We start from the raw sequence: 20,067 nt of genomic DNA, 5'->3' as shown, positions 1-20,067 counted from the left end.
TTATGTGGGCCCAGGCATTTTCCACCCAGGCCCACACAACTTTTCTCCCCAAAATGGAGATAAAAGAGGGGAGAAAACTCTAAAGTCTGCTGTGTGACAACAATACCCTTTACTTTTTTGCCTTGTACTCATTCTATTTCACGTTTTGCTGCTTAGTTATTTTTGTTGTCTTCTTTTGTTGAACTTATATTTGCTGTCTTATTTTTTCTGCCCAATTATTTTTGTTGCCCAGTTTTGATTTATTAGTTTTGCTGCCCATATTCCACGTTTTTCTTCTCAGCAAAGTTTTCTTTTTTCCTTTTTAGAATGCCTTCCCAGCAAAGTTAACACGTAATACAATTTTTGTTGCCCATAAATTTTATAATATAAATAATAATATAAATTCATATGTATTTGTGTTAATTTTTATATTATTTAATGAGTGTAAATAAATCTATTTCTTATATATTATATAACAAAGACATAATAGTCAATTTATATAAACTACATTTACTATCCTTCCACTTTCCTCTTTAATCAAATAAAAGAGTTTTTCACTCTCCCACTTTTTCACTGCTCCAACCAAACACATATGAGTGAAAACTAAATCTTTTCTATCCTCCCACTTTTCCACTCCAATAAAACAGATCTAGAATGAATGGTTAATGTTTGTCTTTGAACATACATTAATCGGACCCTTATAAAAATAAAAATAATATATATATATATATATATATATATATATATTGGTCTTCGAATTCAAATTATATCATATCTAAACATTGAAATTGTATAATTCACACAAAAAAATAAAGTACAAATATTAACTAAGGGGAAAAAATTGATGAAATTTAATACCACAAATCATTAAATTAAAAATAATCATTCTACTTTTTGTTATCTATATATATTTTTTGATAAATTCATATTTTGAATAAGTACTCTTAACTTAAACCTATTTTCTCTATTCTTAAGTAAGTAGATTGAATGGACTGAATGAACCAAACTGGATTGGATTGAAATTAACCAAAATGAGACCGAGATGGACTAAAATGTTACATTGATAATTCTCAACAAAAGAGTAACAACAATAAATGCTACTTTTAACTTTGAAAAATGCTAAGGCTACAAAAAAATAACTTAATTTTTATAACAACCGACCATGTGGAGAGTTCTGAGTGGTAGAGCTCTTGATCTACAACTTTTTTTTCTCCCCCCACTAACTTGGCATTCGCACTATCCGAGTTGTGTTATTTTTTTGTAGTACTAATACTTTTCATCAGCTTTTAGTATTATTAGTATATAAATATAGATATCTGCAACCATTTAAGCACCATCATTTCGATGTAAGTAATTCACTAACCGTATGATGTTAAAATTAACAGTTCTTTCCAAGTATATTATCATTCATCAAAGGGAACAATAATGATGATGCAATTCATAATATTACGAACGTATTAAATAGACGCAAGATCAATAAATACAAAAGAAGATGATATACACAAGAGTGAACATCGAGGTGAATAGCCTTGGAATTGTACTGCTCTTAACTGTATTCTTCACATCATATTGAGCCAAGATAGTTACTGATGAATCCGAAGTCAACCTCTTCAAACTAGGGAGATAAGAGCGAATTCCGTTTTATCTCATTTTGGAAGATATATGTGACTAATATGATGCTTTAAGCTTCTTCAGAAGGATCCCTAGGGGTTGGTGATGGCGATGACTCCTCTTCTGCGCCATAATGCCAAAGCTGCTTCAATTCACCTCTCACCAAGCTCAGTATAACAATAACACCTGATACAATGGCCAGAGAAAGGATGGAAAAAGTCAAGAACATGCAAAGCTTTATTGACCTAACAAAAAGAGAAAGAAAAAGAGTAATGCTCCAAATATAATAATTTTCACAAAAGTTGGGTTGGTAAGTTTTCATTGGTTCTCACATAAGTCCACCATTCACATCACTTTTTGACTTATCAATACCAACTTGCCACCACGTCAGTCATAAGCTTTTTTGTCTCTTATTGCAGAGAAAAATAAAGTGTGGATAAAAAAATATATATATATATATATATATATATATCCCATTAATTGTAAACCAGGAAGGATGAAGCCTACCAAAAGCTAAATAACACAATTTATTACCTAGTGTACATGGAACAAGATAGAGGAGTGCGGGCTGACCATGCCCATCCATTAGATATAAGGCCAGGTACGTAAAGAAAAGGCCTGAAGCAGTAGAAACCTTCTGTCAGTATAACAGGAAAGACAGCATAGAAATATAGAAGGGTTTGCATGCATCCTAGTGCAGCAGCTCAAAACACTGAATCTATATACTTTTTAAGTATTAACATAGACATGTTTCTCAACCAAAAAAAAAAGGTATCAGCATAGACATGCAAAACTGTGAACTTGAGCTACCAGCCACCCTAGCAGAGAGCTTAAGACAACAACAGGAATAATCTTATTCAGTTCTCAGTGAAGATGCAACATCAGTAACAAAATGAAAACTGTTGCTTGACATATTATCATCATCTTTTGTGCATAAGGAATGAAAAATTACGATGACATGATTAAATTTTACAAGTCAGTTGCAACAATAAAAGTTGTCCAAATCATTCCAAACAAGAAGTACCAATAGAATTCTTGGGGTGTAGTTGTTAGGGAAACCCTATGTTGCTTTGGCAAGGAAAATTCATTGGACTCTTATTCATTAGTGGATTTCATGATCCCTTACACTTCCTCTAAGATATTCTACATGTTCCTTCACCAAATACACTGGAAGGGAGATAGAAGGTTCTTTCCTAGGACCTCTATACTTGTTAAAGAATTCCCTCTGTAACCATTAGCTTTTCAAAATTGTGCTCTCTATCCAAAGGGCTGTCAGCTCAGTGATCTTCATTAATTACGGGTGTTTTCAAATTCTGAGCATTAGAAAATGACATCAATACAATACAGATAGTGTTCAACAGTTAAATGGGGACAGAGAAAATCATAAGATAAAAAGGGTACTTTCTTTTATGGTGTACAGAAATGATAATATAAAACGTTAGATCTCCTTTAAATTTTATTCAATTAGTCATATGATAGTTATATGACCTTACATAAGTTCAATACTTTTCACATGCACAACATTTATTCTCTAAGTTGATGCGGAAGAAAAATCTTTGTGCCGCAAATGCAAACAAATTAAGATGAAGAAGATATTGCAGGAGCACTCACCAAGTCCATAGCCAATCATCAGCCAAAGAAAATATCCATTCAATACACCCTTCTTGTTTGCTTTGTCATATCTGAGACACCCAAAGATGGAAAAAAGAGAGAGATTAAAATGAAAATTTACCCACAGAAGCAAATTTAAAAAATAAAAAATAAAATTTTCACCATCTTAAATACAATATGCCTTTGTTTGACACATGATCAGAAACATCAAACACCTTAATCAGTTTCAAAAGCTCAATTCTATGACTGACAATAGGCCAGGTTTGGGACCTGAAAAAATAAAAAATAAAAAAAATTCCAAACCCAAACCCTCCAAATATTCTACACACCAAACCCTATAAAATTTTCGAAATTCCATCCCAAACCTGTACTAACTCCTCATTTATCTAACCATGAGTTGGGCTGAATGGGATGATTAAGTCCGGTTAACCTAAAAGTAATCATCTAATATTATTTATCTAAATTTAAGCACCAGTTAGTACTTTTACTCTAAATTAAACAACACCTTAAGAGATAAAGAGAGACATACTTTTGTTGTAGAACCCTAGTTTTTGTATAAACAAAGTAATAATAGGGGACTTTTAGTAGTAATTTAAACACATAATCAGATCTGGTTAGGATACCTAAAGGGTAAAACCTGAATACTTCCCAGGCCCTAGTGGGTTTTATAATTTGAAACCAACCCCACCCCAGACCCTTATTTGGTTTGGGTTGGGAAACCCACTAAACCCAATTCATTGCCATCACTACTCAATTCTGAAAGTATTGATCATTCATTTAGCCAAAAAGAATTATTATTTTAAAAGCGTAGGAAATTCAGCAACATACAAAATTGGCTTTTTACCTAAAAAAAAAAATACAAAATTGTCTTTTAATTCTAGCCAATCACCGTTAAGTTCACTAAGCTCAAGCAAAAAGGAGCCTCCATACTTTCACAAAACTAGCAGTATACCCATGTGATGCATGGAATAATTAAAAATCATGTGTAACTTACGGAAATTTTCATTAATCCCGTCAAAATTGAACAATAAAATGGATAGTAAAAGTAATTACCTTAAATTATGTGGTGAATAAAAATTATGTAAGACTGAGTTTTTATCAAAATTAAAAATTATAGTAGATGATGAAAATAATTTAAAATAAATAACAAAAATAATTGTTGAAAGTTTTGATAGTCGGATTTTAATTGTAGCAGTAATGGTACTTTAAATTTTTTAAAATTTTAGTAAGAAATTTTCATATAGACCAAAAATTTTAAAGAATTTAATGTACTTCTAGTAGCCACATAGCATAAACATGTTGTTTAACATGTAATATTGAGCCACATAATGATTTCATGGTTTGTAAGACCTTTACATTTCATATGATTTACTGAAGGCAAAGTACTTCATATCACAATCGAGATGCACCGAATCATTACCTGAAAGCAAATGAAATAAGCAAACCAGGGAAAAGAATGTCCCCAAAGCCAATCATATCATAACCACCCCAAGGGTCAAAAAGTCGAGGGACTCTCAAAAGCATGGGAATTGATTCTCCACCACTGTTGTCACCTCGAGCAACCTACAGATAATGATGAAAAGTCATTCAAAAACCATATAAAAATAATTCCAGTCATAAAAAATAGCCTATGTAATTTATTACGTACTCATGAAAGTTAAAAATATCACAGAGATATGGTTAGACAGAAGGATACATCAGATGAAAAATTTAATAAAAAGCAAGAAGAGGAAGCACAGAAAACAAAAACAAGACCCAATACAAATGTTCCATGTGAAATAGTTGTTAGCAGAAAATGTAGTGCAACATGCTACTCATATTGCCATCAGCAGGTTCCACATATTAAAATATTAGGGAAATAGTATTTGCATAACAAAATATATTGTCACTTACCCCCAAAAAGAAATATTGTATCCTCACCACTCAAAATTTGATTTGATTGTAAATAGCGATGAGTACTGTGAGAGGGTTTCACTCATCAGTTTTAGCTTGTATTTTTAGAATTTTTATACATTTAAATTAATGAAATTTTCTTGTCTACATAATATCCAATCCAAACAATGCAAATAGTGATTGCTAGAATTTTAAATGATGGGAATATAAATCCTATCATTTTAATTTAAATCTATATAAATATCAATTCTTTCATCCAATCAGGGTAAAGTGAATGTGCAAAAAATAGATACACACTCTGTGTTTCAAGTCTAAACTAAACAGAACAAGCATGCATGGGTACTATATAGCACAACTTTAACGATACAAGCAAAAGAAACTAAAGGTGAGATCAGAACTTACCGCAATCATAACACTCTCATTGAAGATCGCTTTTGATATGAATACCCAAAAGATGTCATAAACAAATGCACAGCAAAGAAGTACAGTAGCAACCTGCAGTGTGATCTCGACATGGTTATTAAAAATGAATGCAATGTCAAGTGAAAGCAAAAAACTTACCTACCTTGATATTAGGCAATCGGGCCATTTGCAAGACTGTTATCATCAAACAGATACCCTGTCAACAAGGAGGCCATTTAACTAGTGAAAATGAGAGAAGAAAGAAGGATTTGAAAAATTATGCATCTGACTTCAGTAAGCTACATACACAGACGAAATACAACATATTGCAGCAAACCAATAGATATATAATAGTCCAACAACTTAAGATTCGTAACAATACGAAAAAGAAGATTCATTTCACCTACACTGGTTGGTTCTGCTTATAAGACATATATTGGCAAAACACAGTGGCATAGTACTTTGGCTGCTTGAGGTTTCTGTGCAGGACACAAGCCATTTATACCTAACTAAACTACGCACTAAGGTGAACCCTCAATGAACTAAGGCATCATGATGAGTAAGATCACCAGTCCATTCTACAAGGCTACAACATTCTAGGTGGCAATTTAACAAAAATAATTAACAAAAGAAAGGGATTGACACAGATACATTTCCAAATCTGAAATATTAAGCATATATTAACACAAATGCACCAACAACCAAGGAAGGAAGACAAATTAAATGAGTGTCATATGTTTGGGTAATGTCCTCGTCCACATTCCCCTCTGAATTCACTGACATAATGACAGATAGGTTTTAAAAAAAATAATAAAAACGACATCAGGTTTTATGAGAAAGAGAGAATGGATTAAGATTTCTAAGGAAATATTTGATGAGTTCTAAATCACAGAAGAAATTCATAAACCAAATGGGTCAGCATGATAAATAGCATAGGTATGGCTTACACATGACAACCAAATAAAACTATTTCAGCTTCCTTGCCAATTCCAACAAGGACACTTTTTTTTTTTTTGATAAGTAATAAGTTTTATTGATATCAAAAAGGAACACACTAGTACACAAGGAGTGTACAAGGGGTCAACAAATCAAATACATATATTGCAAGAATCTAGGAAATCAATAAAAGAAGGGAATGATTGTTTTTGCAAAGCAAACAACCAATCCAATAAAGTTCTCCCAACAAGGACACGGATTGCCAATAAATAAAAATTAAGATAAAAGAGGAGTAACTTCCATTACCAATTCAGCAACTCTACCTAAATATCAATTCAGCATTAGCAACTGAGTTATTTTTCATTTCAATGGTGCTATAGAAAACTTCAATATACCAGTTCAAAAAGGTTTGGTTTTAGTAACTGAATTTATTTCATTTGAACATTGATATAGACAAAATTGCATGGCACACAGTTACTGAGATATGTGACTTACAAGAACATCTTGACCGAACCATGAATATGATGACTTCCGAGTAACAGCCCAGAAAATTGCAAATGCCACACAGAAAAATAGTACCACAAGTGAGATAATTGAAACCTCCCCAATAAGAGGCAAATTCACTGCCTTTAGCCCACATTTTCTGCATTTTCTGCTCAAAAGATAGTACAAAAGTAAGGAACACTAATAAAAAGAAACTATTACATAATTCCAAGCTACTTGAAAGGTTCAGCAGAAAGCAAAAGCAAATATGGAGTATACCGTAATATTAGGCCAACTATACAAGCATGCATTCCCTGAAACAAAAAACTAATTTAATTAGAAAGAAGGGGACAAGTATGACATGAATGAAATTAGACCAGTCCACTGTTCAAACAGTCCAACCAACAGGTCTGGTCTAATAGTTAAAACACTGTATGCAGCACAATATTTTCTGTTCTGTATCATACATTGAGTAAACTAATAGTACCCTGCCATTTTAATAAGACCTTGAAGGCCTCTTGGACGTGCTGGAAAATAATTTTCTATTCATAGAGACAAGAATATTAAAAAATAGCACATAAATCATTTAAGAAAAGATTTTTTTAGGGAAAACGAGAAACTAGTTTCGGAGAACAACATAATGAGTTCACTTATTAAAAATAACATCATAACGATTTTCAAAATTTCCTTTTCACATTTTATGTTTAAGAAAAATGAACTGTTGAAGGAAGTTCCACACTGAGTGTGCTTGGTTATGGGTTTATGTACATGTTGGGCCTTCCAACTATGAGCTTAAACTTTTGGTTGTCAGTTGTCACATAGTGTCAGACAACAATTTGTAGTTCAGATTCCATGTACCTGGTTTATTTGATTCTGGTTTGGTTGTTCTACATTGAGCCTGTTTCGTTTAATTGAATTCTTTACTGTTTTTTTTGGACCAACACATTCGAGGAGGTGCTCAAAGGAAGTTCCACATTGTTTGACTCATCCCAGGTAACAGCTTTATGTACTTATTGGAACTCTCCACCTATTGACTAAAGCTTTTGGGAGGACACTTTAATATGAAACACTAATAATTGGCATTTTTTTACTAAAATAACTTCCATTTTCTAAAAATGCATTCCTGGAAGCTGTTACTAAAATGCATAATAAAAAACGTTTTCATGTGCATATAAGATTGAAGGATATTATTTAAAAATGTGACATTTCGAGTACCTCTAGACAGAAAGCAATACATGTTTATGGAGGAATTTTATATCATCTCAGCCAGAAATAAAAATAATAAACATGCACGCTAAAGAACCGTGTTACCTCAACACCACCAATGCAGAATAGTACAATGAGCACCCAGATAAACCAGGAGGACATAAAAAAATATAATAGCACCAAAAATGCAGATGCCATTATGACAAAAAATATAGCACCCTTTGCACTAATATCAAGGACTTCCTTCTCCAAATCGTCTTTGTCTGATCCAGCATTGGAAGATTCCTAGTCAATAAAAGAAAAGACAATTCAATTCAAATACTCCTTTCCATAATCACCACATATTACGCAATAATTAAAGAAAACTAAACAACTTGGAGACTAGGGGAAAGACAGGAGAAATAATTATGATGGAAAGCTAAATTTCAATAGAACATCTCACAAAGAAAATAAATGTGAACCTATGATTTTCCTCCAATTGGTACAACCATCTGTCACACACTATTACTAATAACACCATTATTCTCTATGAAGCATGGTGCTCACAGTTGTGGTGTTTTGGAGATAGTAGAATCAACTATTTTCTGGTTCTATCAAGGTCAATAGGGGGGCAATGTCAAACTATCAATCAAATGCCCTGACTAGCAAGCAATCTAGAACACATAGCAATTTAGCAACAAGTGGGAACCAATTACAGTATGATATGGGATTTGTTTTTGTTGTTGGGATTAGGGAGAAAGAAAAGGGTCATGGAGGCATATAAGAAGAAATCATTAGCTACTTGCCCGGGGAAAAAAAGGTTCAACATAAAAAAAAGAATATCTCACTATGAACTATTGCAAAACTTTCCATTCTACTCTATAATTTCATAATTCTTACAAGGTGAATTTCTCATTAAAGGTTCGACAATTATCAATAGAGAGATAATTATGCATTATTTATTTAAGACATAACAGAGTATCCATAATGAGACAATTGTGCATTATAACATGCTGTATGGAAGAAAATGTCAAGCAATAAAGAAACAGATCAATACTATAAGTAGCAAACATGATATCAAGATGGAAAAGTGCGAACACAAGGAAAGATCAAATAAGTTTCCACAAAATGGTTTGATCACATTCAAGAATAATCCAAAGAGATTGATTTTATTCAAGTTGGCCAAGCAAAAAGGGTTAAGGAGGTGCCAAACATAAAATAGGCAAGTAGTTAGAATATGGCCTTAGATAGGGCTGAATGACAAAAAAGGATCCTTGGAATTAATGCTTAGTTGAAAATACAAACAGTACTCGGTTGATTTACTTTAATTAATAGTCATTCAAGTGATTAACATAGAACTCATCTGCCATAAAATTAGATCTTATTAGCAGTTGAAAATAAAATAGTAATACTGTTCATATGGCATAAACACTATCCTAATGATGACCATCAAACTATATTTTCAGCCAATAAACTTGAATATGTTTTAATGATCCAACGACATGTATGATGTAGGGTGCAAATAGGCAAGAAGGGCATACCCATCAAGGGCTGACACAAACCTATCTAAAAAAGCAACAAAAAAATCAGACCTGAGTTACCCAGAATGTAATTTACAATAGAATACTTTGAAATAAATTTTATTGTGCTGCATATAATGCATCAGTGACAACTGCTCCAAAGGCAACATAGAGAATGTAACATACATCAGGAAGATTTATAAGAGCACACAGAAAAAAGGCAGTCAAAAAGCTAGATTTTTTTAATAATTCAGACCTGAGTTGCCCAGAATTGCATTTACAATATAATATTTTGAGCTAATTCATTTAGTACTGCATATATTACATCAGTAACAACTGAAAAAGAGACAAAATAGAGAAGGTAGCATATATCAGGAAAATTTATAAGAGTATAAAGATCAAGGGCAGTCAAAACAATTACAATTTTTTTCTCTATTTCGTATGACACCAATTCCAGATGACTTAAAATAGCCAACAACATGCATTTACATTAGCTATTATACCAATTACCAAGCAGTCATTTTGTGTAACCAAGCTCATTATGATGTTGATCAAGAGAAATCTATGAGAAGGGAATTAAACTTAAGTACACACATATTAAGTGTAGGACAGTACTTATCAAAAATGAAGTGTAGGACAAAGAATAAATGGTTGAACAGAAAACCTTTGGAGATAGTTCATTATAGCGCTCGTCAGTCTTCTCAGAAGCAGTGAAATCTGACCAAAGTGAAGCACAGAAAAGTGTTCCAACAGCCATCAACCATAAGAATATCACTGCGTAGTCTACAACTGGGCGGTCTGGCGCATATAATAAAAGTTCCACTGCAATAAATGATTTACAATTAACCACAAATATAAGAGATAAAAAAAAAAATTAATAATTGATAAGTACTCACCCGACAGATACTTCATAAGTGAAAACATATCTGGAAGTGAAGTCTAAATCAATATATGCACATGCACACAAACATCACTAACCCCTGCTTATGCATGTTGCTAGCCAAGAATTCAGTAAAGATAAGCTCAAATTTAAGCATTCTCTCTAAATCCCTGGCACTTGCACCTACTAGAAGAAAAGGTAAATTATAATTACTTCCATTGAGTCATCCTAATCCAACATTGACCTCCATGCAGTTTCTAAAAATATATCAACTCGCTTTGTCTATAACGCCATGCACTAAATAAAAATCATCGAAGAAAAGAACCAGGCAGGGAAAAAGAACTCATATCTTAAAATACCCACATGCATATCAAAGATGAAAAAAAGCCTTTTGTTTTAGGGGGATTGGGTCAAGAAAAAAATGGCTAGCAGCTTTAATGATTAAGATGTATTAAAATAGAAGCCAATTCTTCCACTTATGAGATTAGGCAGAGACTATTTATATTAGGCAAAGATGGTAAAAAGGTAAGGAGGTAACTATAAAGTTGCAGGGGGAGACAGGACTAACCATGATGGCCATAATCCAGAGGGGACAAAAATCAAGACCCTACCTTCATCCCAGCCTAACACTCCCTTAGTTCAAGCTTGCCTTACTCCATGTAACTGAAGCAAGAGGCCAATAACTTTAATAATGTAAGCATCTTTTAACCATGAGCAAGCATAGAGTGAAAACACATGATTTTACACCATGTGATGCCACATATCAATTGTAGCAGAGAATTTGCTTCATAAAGTATCATCTCTGCTTTTCTTAGTTTACTTTCATGCATACTCTTGAGTAATAAATTACATCCCTCCTGCCCCCCCCCCCCCCCCCACCCCTTCTCTCTTCTTTTTTGATAACATAGGGAACCTTTCTAAGGAAGAGTCCTTACAGAGAATACCACTCCTCATTCTTGGAATTTTCTGTCTCACTTATGGTCGTCAACCAGACACATACTTTAATCATGTCCCTAACCAACTATTGTTCCTGTGCAGAGACAAGATGTCCTTGCTTCTCTAACAGTCCATGTAAATAACTGCTACACATGTATAATAAATATAAAAATGTTTCACAGAATAATTAGAGGCTCACCTTTCTGTCCAGATGCTAAAGATTTGTTAAGAGTCTCTCCTCCTGACTTTGGAATCATAACAACAGGAATTGATATATTTATAGCTGTGTCATTGTCGGAGCAGACCATCTTGAAAAGATCTGAAGTGATAGTAAAACGGGACATGAAATTAAAATTGAAGAAATTGATAAAAAGGAAAAAAGTCAAAGTTACTGATTAACTGTCCATGACAGTGGTGGTGCTCAGTGAAGATGGATGGAGGGGTTCTATGATGGAGGTTTTGTAAAACCATAGATGTGCAATCAAGAGTTAATGGCAAAAAGACCACACACACACACACACACACACATACAGACAGTCACACACATAGAAAGGAGGTTTAATAATATACATATGCAATCAACAAATAATTGTGAGAATGAGACAGTCAGTATTTTGCAATTAGGGTAGATGAAGTAGAGTAAATCTAAGGAGAAAATCAAGACAAATATATATTAAAATATCACTACTTAAGCAACATGTCACATTTTTTCCCATCCAATTTGGTGACAAATAAATATTTGATTTGTCAAAAGTATTGCTCTAAGACATCAATTATAGGCGATGAAGGAACATTGTTCAAACACAAAATGAACACAACCTATAAATGATTGAAATGATACTACTTTGTGTATGGAAGGCTTATGTTGGAAATCATGCCAACTCATTTGCTTGAAACATAGCTCCATTGTGTCACACATGGGCACTATGGAGGGAGAGGAACAACCGCACTTTTAACGGTGTGAGGGTGTTAGTTGAAAACTTCATTTCTAAGATGTTTGGTAGAGAAGTCTCATACTATTGGAAACCATGATGAGCATTCGATCATAGATTTTATAAGCTCTCTTCTTTGATATTATAGTTTTTTCTCTATGTAATTCTTTAGGAGAGTTTGAGTGTACATTCTATGTACATAAGCTTTTACTGTTTGCAATAAAATTATTAATTATCAAAAAAGTTTCCAAAGATGAAACATGAACTAGAAACTACTATATTGGCAAGCTAAAGAAATTAAACTTGCCATTTTGACATCATAATACTATAATTTATTAAGAAATTTATAATGACTGAAATTAATGTCGTTGAATGGTAGCAAATCTTAGGAGTTCAACCTGATAACCAAGCCAAAGAGATATTCTTTCAGTGGAAAAAACATAGCCATTTATATTCAAAACTCAAACTTGAAAAGTGAATAAATATAACAACATTTTAAATATATAAATTACTAACAGTACAAATTTAATATATATATATATATATATAATCATTAATTACTAATAGTTTGTGTTATTGGGAACATAAGCATAAAAGATTGGAAAATATATTTTCAATTTCTATGTTAAGCCATTCAGTTTAGATATGCAAAACAACTGAAAAAAAAAAAAAAAAAAAAAAAAATCCCTTCTAGCTGCTTTTAAAGTTTCAAACAAATAATAGAACAGAAATGAAAATTTTTTTTTAATTTAAAAATATAAATTTGTGCTTGGAAGTCAAGAAATTATAAAATGGCTTACGTTGGAACGAGAAGAGTCAATAAATTTGATTCTGAATTACTAACAATGTGTGCATGTAAATTACTAACATTGTGTATAGATGTATTTAAATTACAACCTTCATTGTCATTTATCACCACCAAGGCCGCAGCTCCTCCTGACTGTGCGACTTCTGCCTTTTTTGTGAAGTCACAATCACCACGTATGGCCAGGACAATAGATCCAGATAACTACAAAAGCAAAAGACAACCATACTTATCCCGATGCCTTAAAAAGTTAATAATGACATCAATCTGAATTTAATTATGAACTTCAAAAACAATAATGTTTTTCTAATCATTCACTATAACATCAACTCAAGCATTTAAAGTTTTTCCAACTTTTTGAAAGCTTTGAATTGAGAGTTCTTCAAGACTAAGAGCTAAGAAGATGAAAATTTTAACCAATCAAAAAAGATGGTATACCTTTGAAGATGAACTGGAACAGCTGTTCAAGGGATTTGAAAAGACAGCAGGCAATCTGGGAGCTTTTTCAGCATGAGAAGGCAATAGAGCCCCAAATCTTGCATTTAACCCGGTTAAAGTTTCTCCTTCAGCACCCCCAGCCCAGCTCTTGACCTTGACCTGCAAGATTTAAATACAGTAAACAGAGTTTTTTTTTTCCCCTTTTTCTTCTTCAATCTATACTCGAGCTGAAGAAAAGAATTTCAAAAATAATTTTGTTGATTTTCACATCTGCAAAATTGTCACTTCAAATGACTCAAATCTTATGTGGCAAGATCAACAAGGTTGTCCCTCTGTCTTATGTGGTGCATCTAGAGAGAGGAATGCTCAGACTTTTGATTGTGGGAAGTATCCATGTTGGAGTTCAAGCTTCTATTTTTAAGATGATTTCATGCTTGGATGCACACGAATGATGGCCGATCTTCTTTGGTAATCACACAAGCACCCAGTGGATCATGAACTCGTGACCTCACCCCCACCTTGTTCTTACAAGGCGAGGAGGCTCCATTTGAGATAGAGCTTATTAGCATTTATGCAATTCTTCATATTTATTTCTAATTTTCAAGCAATTTCTATTGTATCCCTCTTATGCATTAGAGTTGCACCCCTTTCTTGCGTATTCAATTAACACTACTAACCAACAAAAAATTCTTATGTTCTATCGACTCATTAATGGTTCTTTATTTATTATTTTTTTTTAATTAAAAAAAATTAAGAAAAAGTGAGACATTCTTCAAGAAATCATAGAAGGGTGTAGCCCTTATACACAGGAAGTATATAAGAGATAAGCAAAAGCTTGAACACCAAGAGCTTCAATGCAAAACCTAATTAGTGAGACGCATATAATCCGTAATAGTTGCTTCTCTATCAACTGCAATGCATAAAAATTCCGGGAATAAAATTTCAATGATGTATCTTTATACCAGAGATCATGTCAAAAACAACTGTCACTTCCATCTTAACATTAATCCTAGTACATTTCTAGAATACCTCACAAATGCTCCTAATTGGCTTCCATAAATTAGCTGTATGAAAACTCTAACCACAACTGAATATATATTGTTTACCCAACTCTTCCACATATCTGGGCCGAATACTCTAACCCTAACCCTAATCTTAATCCATTGATAAATTACCCCCAATCCCAAAGGCCTAAACTAATGATAAATTACCATTGCCCTCTATGAATGGGACATAAGGATTTTAACATAATTGGAAGGTATAGAATAGAGTGTGAATTCAGATCACCTATGTATATATATATATATATATGGTGGTCATCACTATTAGACACACTATTCAGATAACTGACATTCAAAGAAGTTGAAAAGGAACTTTTTAGTTCCCAAAGAAAAGAATGAACATTGTCAATCTCAAAATTTTAATTATCAATATCAAAATATATGAGATAAGTCTCCCTATTATTATCCCTAACTAAATGAGTATCATCAGGTATGAGATTCTTAATGTCTCTAACGCCCACTAACTAATCAACATTGCTTAATTAGAATTGTCACTATCACTCCCACTAAGAGTGATTTTATCTATATCATTTCTTATTGTGTCTTCACTAACACTGGTATTTCCAACAGGACCAAGCTATCCATTGATTTACTTAGCCCCCCACACACACATGGTAGGAAAAATAAAAGTAATTAGAAATAATAAACCAAGGCAAGAATACTTCCTCAAAATCATCATCCAATATGTGCCAAACTTGGAATAAAAAGTTCCTCCCCCATGTTTGAAAGCCATCCATGGTACAACCCAAGTTTGCTATCTCATCTATCATATAATATTCTAGGTAGGGGATGGTACACAAATTCATGTTTGGCATAATCTGTGGTGTTGGGACTCTCTGCTAAAAGATGCTTTTCTTAATTATTTCATGCAAACAATAAGAGTGCGTCAGTCGCTTCCTAACTGGGTGGAGATCTCAGTTGGAATCCTCAAATTGGCTGGTTAGCTCAAGATTAGAGGATCAAATAGTGTGGAAACCATACAGGTCAGCAAATTTGAAGTTCACTCTTATCATGAAGCCTTGAGTGGTGCTATTGGGAATAGATTTCCATGGAAGTATATCAGGGGCATTAAGGTGCCAAGAAACATTACAGTAGACAGTATTTCAACTATCATGGTTGTTGATTGGTGTTGTATGTGTAAGAACAGTGGGGAATCAGTGGAACACCTTCTTCTTCCTTGTATAGTGGTTAGAGATATTTGATCATTTGTATGCGCACTCTTTGGAGTGTCATGGGTTATGCCGAAGACAGTGGTTCAAATGTTTAAGTTGTTGGAATGCAACAAAAATTATAAAGTTTGGAATGCAGTTCCTTTGTGCATTGTGTGGACAATTTGGCGTAATCAAATAGTAGAACTTTTGATGGAATTGAATGGCCAAATCCAAATGTTCAAAGAATCATTGTACCTAGTTCGATCCCAGATTTGCTTTTTGGCTGGTGGAATCGGTTGGGGAAACACTCGTCTCAGATATGAAATTTAGTTCCATTGTGCATCTTTTGGTGTATTTGGAAGGAACGGAAACGGTGGACTTTTGAGGATTTGATTAGCTCCGGTGATCAGATGCTTGCTTCTTTTAGTGGGACTCTTTTTGATTAGTCTCGGGCTTAGGGACTCACGACTAGTGATTCTCTCCCTTCTTTCATTAGCTCTCTTTCTCTTTGTAATTAATCTGTGGATTGGTTTTCTTTTTTGCTTTTTCTTTGTTTCCTTCTTGTATCTTCTGGGTTTGCTCTATGTTTTTCATGCATAGAGCAGCCATTCGTATATATAACATTCTTACTTATCAAAAAAAAAATGATTAAACAATTGTGTAAGGAAATGTTCCCTCATGTTCTGTTTTGGAATTCTTAAATAGCTTAACTTGAAACTGTAAAATTTAGAATGTACTGTGTACTCTTCTTTTTTGTCTTTGTTGAATAAAAATTTACTTCTCAATATATATGATTGATGTTGACTTCTTGAAATTCGGCCAAATGAGTAGAAGTTTCTCAAAGTAGTATACAAATCCTCCATGAGGTGCTGCATTGACACAATCAACGACCACTTAATAAACTCCCTCTATTTGGACCCTTCAAGTCCCTTTATTTCAAGCATCCAATCGTCCATCTCACAAAGACACATCCTCACTATAATAGAAAATTTTCCAATCTCATAAGTCACTCTTAAAACCGGTCTTCCTGGATCTTTTGAATTCAAGATAATCAAAGGCCAGTATAGATCCTTCAATAAAATCGCGATAAATTCCAATCAATCTCCTAATTCATTTCCCTTATATACCTTGGTTTAAAACTCCCCATATTTCTAATACATAAACCATCTCTATTCAGTATTCACCAAATGGTATTCCCTCCATGGCAACAGCACTTCACAAGAAATCTCATTCATATTTCTCTCAAGCATCACTCCAAAGCCACACCTCAAATACTTCTTTTATTCCATTTTCAGATTCACATAGGGACAATACTTTTGACTTCTTCACCATAATTTTAATGAAAAAAACCACTTTCATCCCTCGACTAATTTGGCATGGCGTACGTAGTTCAATATTTCTTCCTATTCCTAATTCCTAATGATTTGAGGAATTACTAACCATGATCTCGCCCCTCACAATGTTTTGCCTCTCTTTTCCTAGTTGAGGGAGCGGGGATTTGAACCCTAGATTGTCTCCCCCGTTAACACCAAGAAGTGATAATTGAGCTACAAAACTCTTGGCACCACTCTAAAGCAAGCTTGAGAGCCAAACATTAAGCTCTAATTCATAGCTCCAGACAAAAAGGCAAAAACAAATTACCAAAAAAAAAAAAAAAAAATGATCACTCATTCATCACATCTAAATCTTATTGGCCTCAAGCTACCAAGCCATGGTATACCGAATTTCCGGCCACATTCTTTAATAGCCCATTAAGCAATTTACAAATAAAAATAATTTTTTTTATTATTATTATTAAAAAAAACTACTTCTTTGGTTTCAGTTCTCCACCGACAAATTGGATCCCACAAACAAATATGTTAAAATTTTCAATTATTCATAATAAAAATCTAAAACCCAAAATAAATGCCATATTATGTGTAATTGAATGTAAAATTGGACATATAAAATGGAATCTGAACCAAAAAAAAAAAAAAAATCTGATAATTGAAACAAGAAAAAGAAATTGTGTGATTCAATTATTAGGGATTGGAAAGGAAAGAGGGATTGGATAAAATTACCAACTCGTAAGGGTTGTCGCAGGACGGAGATTTAGGTGATGTATCGTCGTCCTGTTTGACATCGTCAGCGGCGACGATACACGACAGACCAATCAGAATGAAGAGGATCAGAGAATTCGCCAAAACGCGGCGTTTTGGCCAAGAAGAAGAAGCAGCAGCCATGGCGGACCTGACAGAAGCTCCAATCTGAGAGAGAGAGAAAAAAAAAATGGGATAAAGGAATTTTGTTTGCTTTGCTTTTTCTCTTTCTTGTATGAAGGAAGCTGAGAGTAAAATAAGATTTATAGTTATTTTAGTTTTTAACTGTTTTGAGAAAGCGGTTGAGGAATCTATATATATATATATGAATGATGGTTTTTTCTCTGGTCTTGTATTTTACTCTCTCTCGGGGTCACGGAGGCATCAACGCAAAACTCGTGGTTGGAAACACTAAAAAGAGTTCGAGTGACCGGTAGGTAGGCAGAGAAGAGAGGTCTGCTACACCAAATAAATCTTCTAAATCTATTATCTATCCCTCTCCTCAGTAACTTCACGCTACGTTGCTTTCTTTAAATTAATATATCCTCACCTCGAGTCTTCAATTCTTTTTTTTTTTTTTTTTTTTGAAACTACACTCTCTAATAAATTTGTTTAAAATTCAATTCACATCTCTATTTTTACTTTTGTTAAATTTTGTTCAATTCAGTACTCTGTCTTTGTCTGAATTGCGGTATAAACTTTCAATTATTTTCAATACAAAACTACATCGTCCGAGGGTCTTCAATGGCTAAATGCGTCAAAGACTAATAAGATAACTGAATTAAACGAAGTTGAAAATTAGGAAATTGAATTGGATGAAAGACTTTATTGAATTTTTGACAAAGTTAAAGTGTGCAATTTATAATTTAGCCCCCCCCTTTTTTTTTTGTTATAACTCGGTAGTATGAACCTATGAAGTACACTATTTAAATTTATCTTTTTTTCATTTTTGTCCTTAAAGCAATCGGACATATAATGGAGATGATATCTATAAATCTTTTTATTTATTTATTTGGGGAATATCTACAAAACTTTTCTCCTTCATATTAGATAAGGTAATGCAGTTGCACACGCCTTACTTCAGAGAACAAGACTTTCTTCCCCTTTACAATTCTGGATGGAGTCTGTTCCACTAGATTTAAATGCTATTGTTTTGGCTGATTTAAAGCCCTTCGAATTAAATGACTGAATGTATTTTCTTCTCAAAAAAAAAAAAATTATAGGTGATTTTCAAGATTAAGAAAAAGGGTTGAGTTCTATTTTGATAAATAATTTGAATGGAAATTTATTAAGAAAAAAGTGTGTGTTCTTTTATTATATTTTATTAAAATCTTTTTTTTAGTATTTTTTTTTTTTTCTAATGGTGATAAATTTTCAATTCATGCTTTAGAGATGAAATTTTAGTTCTGTCATTGATAATGAAGCTAATATAGCAACAAGTTTGGCATCTAGATGGGAAGTTATAGGATACTCCAAGATCAATACTCTCTTGTCTCACGTGATGGGTGGGTCCCACATATGAGTTCCACCATAGGGCTCACCCCTCATGTGCTCCCCGAGTATTTAAACAATGATCCCTAGAATTTTACTAAAAACATGTAATGCATTTATATAGTTGCATACTACATTTTTGTTTTCTTTAATTATGCTTATATCATACATAGCTCTTTAATCAAGGTGTATATAATGTATACTGTGGGTACGTAAGGCATGCTTAAGCATGCTTGCAACGTCCTAGGCATGCTTGGCAACGTCCTTGGCTGATCTCGGCATGCTTTGTAACGGCCTAGGACATTGCAAAGCATGCCAAGGTCGGCCAAGGACGTTGCAAAGCATGCCGAGGTCGGCCAAGGACGTTGCCAAGCATGCCTTAGGTACCCACATATACCATACATAATTTAATTATGTTTTATTTTTATCAATTGACTTGTATATTTTTAGACATGTCAAGACGTACTCTTTTTTTTTTCTTTTTTTTTTTTGTAAAGATGTAAAGACTTAGAGCATTCGCATCAGTTTATATAAAAAATTTTGTTTGTCTTAGCATAATAACTTACTTTTTCTATTTTACATGCTTTTCAAAACAACTCACATTAGATTATCTTTGTTTTTTAATTGCTTCTCTTTCTTTACACACAACAACAACCATATACTCTTTTCCTTCAT

General features: G+C 33.3%; 1 protein-coding gene across 1 annotated transcript; it reads right to left on the bottom strand.

Moving 5' to 3' along the window:
- Positions 1 to 1,318: 1,318 nt before the first annotated feature.
- LOC126703626 (signal peptide peptidase-like 3) lies at positions 1,319 to 18,401 on the bottom strand. Its single transcript, XM_050402651.1, has 14 exons — positions 17,884 to 18,401; positions 13,612 to 13,770; positions 13,266 to 13,377; positions 11,636 to 11,755; positions 10,285 to 10,442; positions 8,227 to 8,406; positions 7,195 to 7,229; positions 6,928 to 7,084; positions 5,660 to 5,713; positions 5,497 to 5,589; positions 4,622 to 4,764; positions 3,202 to 3,272; positions 2,125 to 2,208; positions 1,319 to 1,776 (listed from the first exon to the last, which is right to left on the bottom strand). The coding sequence occupies exons 1-14, from the start codon at positions 18,043 to 18,045 to the stop codon at positions 1,661 to 1,663; spliced, it is 1,644 nt and encodes a 547-aa protein (XP_050258608.1). The 5' UTR covers positions 18,046 to 18,401; the 3' UTR covers positions 1,319 to 1,660.
- Between the last annotated feature and the right edge of the window lie 1,666 nt (positions 18,402 to 20,067).

Source organism: Quercus robur, chromosome 10, assembly GCF_932294415.1.
Source record: "Quercus robur chromosome 10, dhQueRobu3.1, whole genome shotgun sequence".
In the NCBI taxonomy this organism is placed as follows: domain Eukaryota; kingdom Viridiplantae; phylum Streptophyta; class Magnoliopsida; order Fagales; family Fagaceae; genus Quercus; species Quercus robur.
Note: the sequence above shows the minus strand (reverse complement) of the source record. Positions and strands in the feature narration are given on the sequence as shown.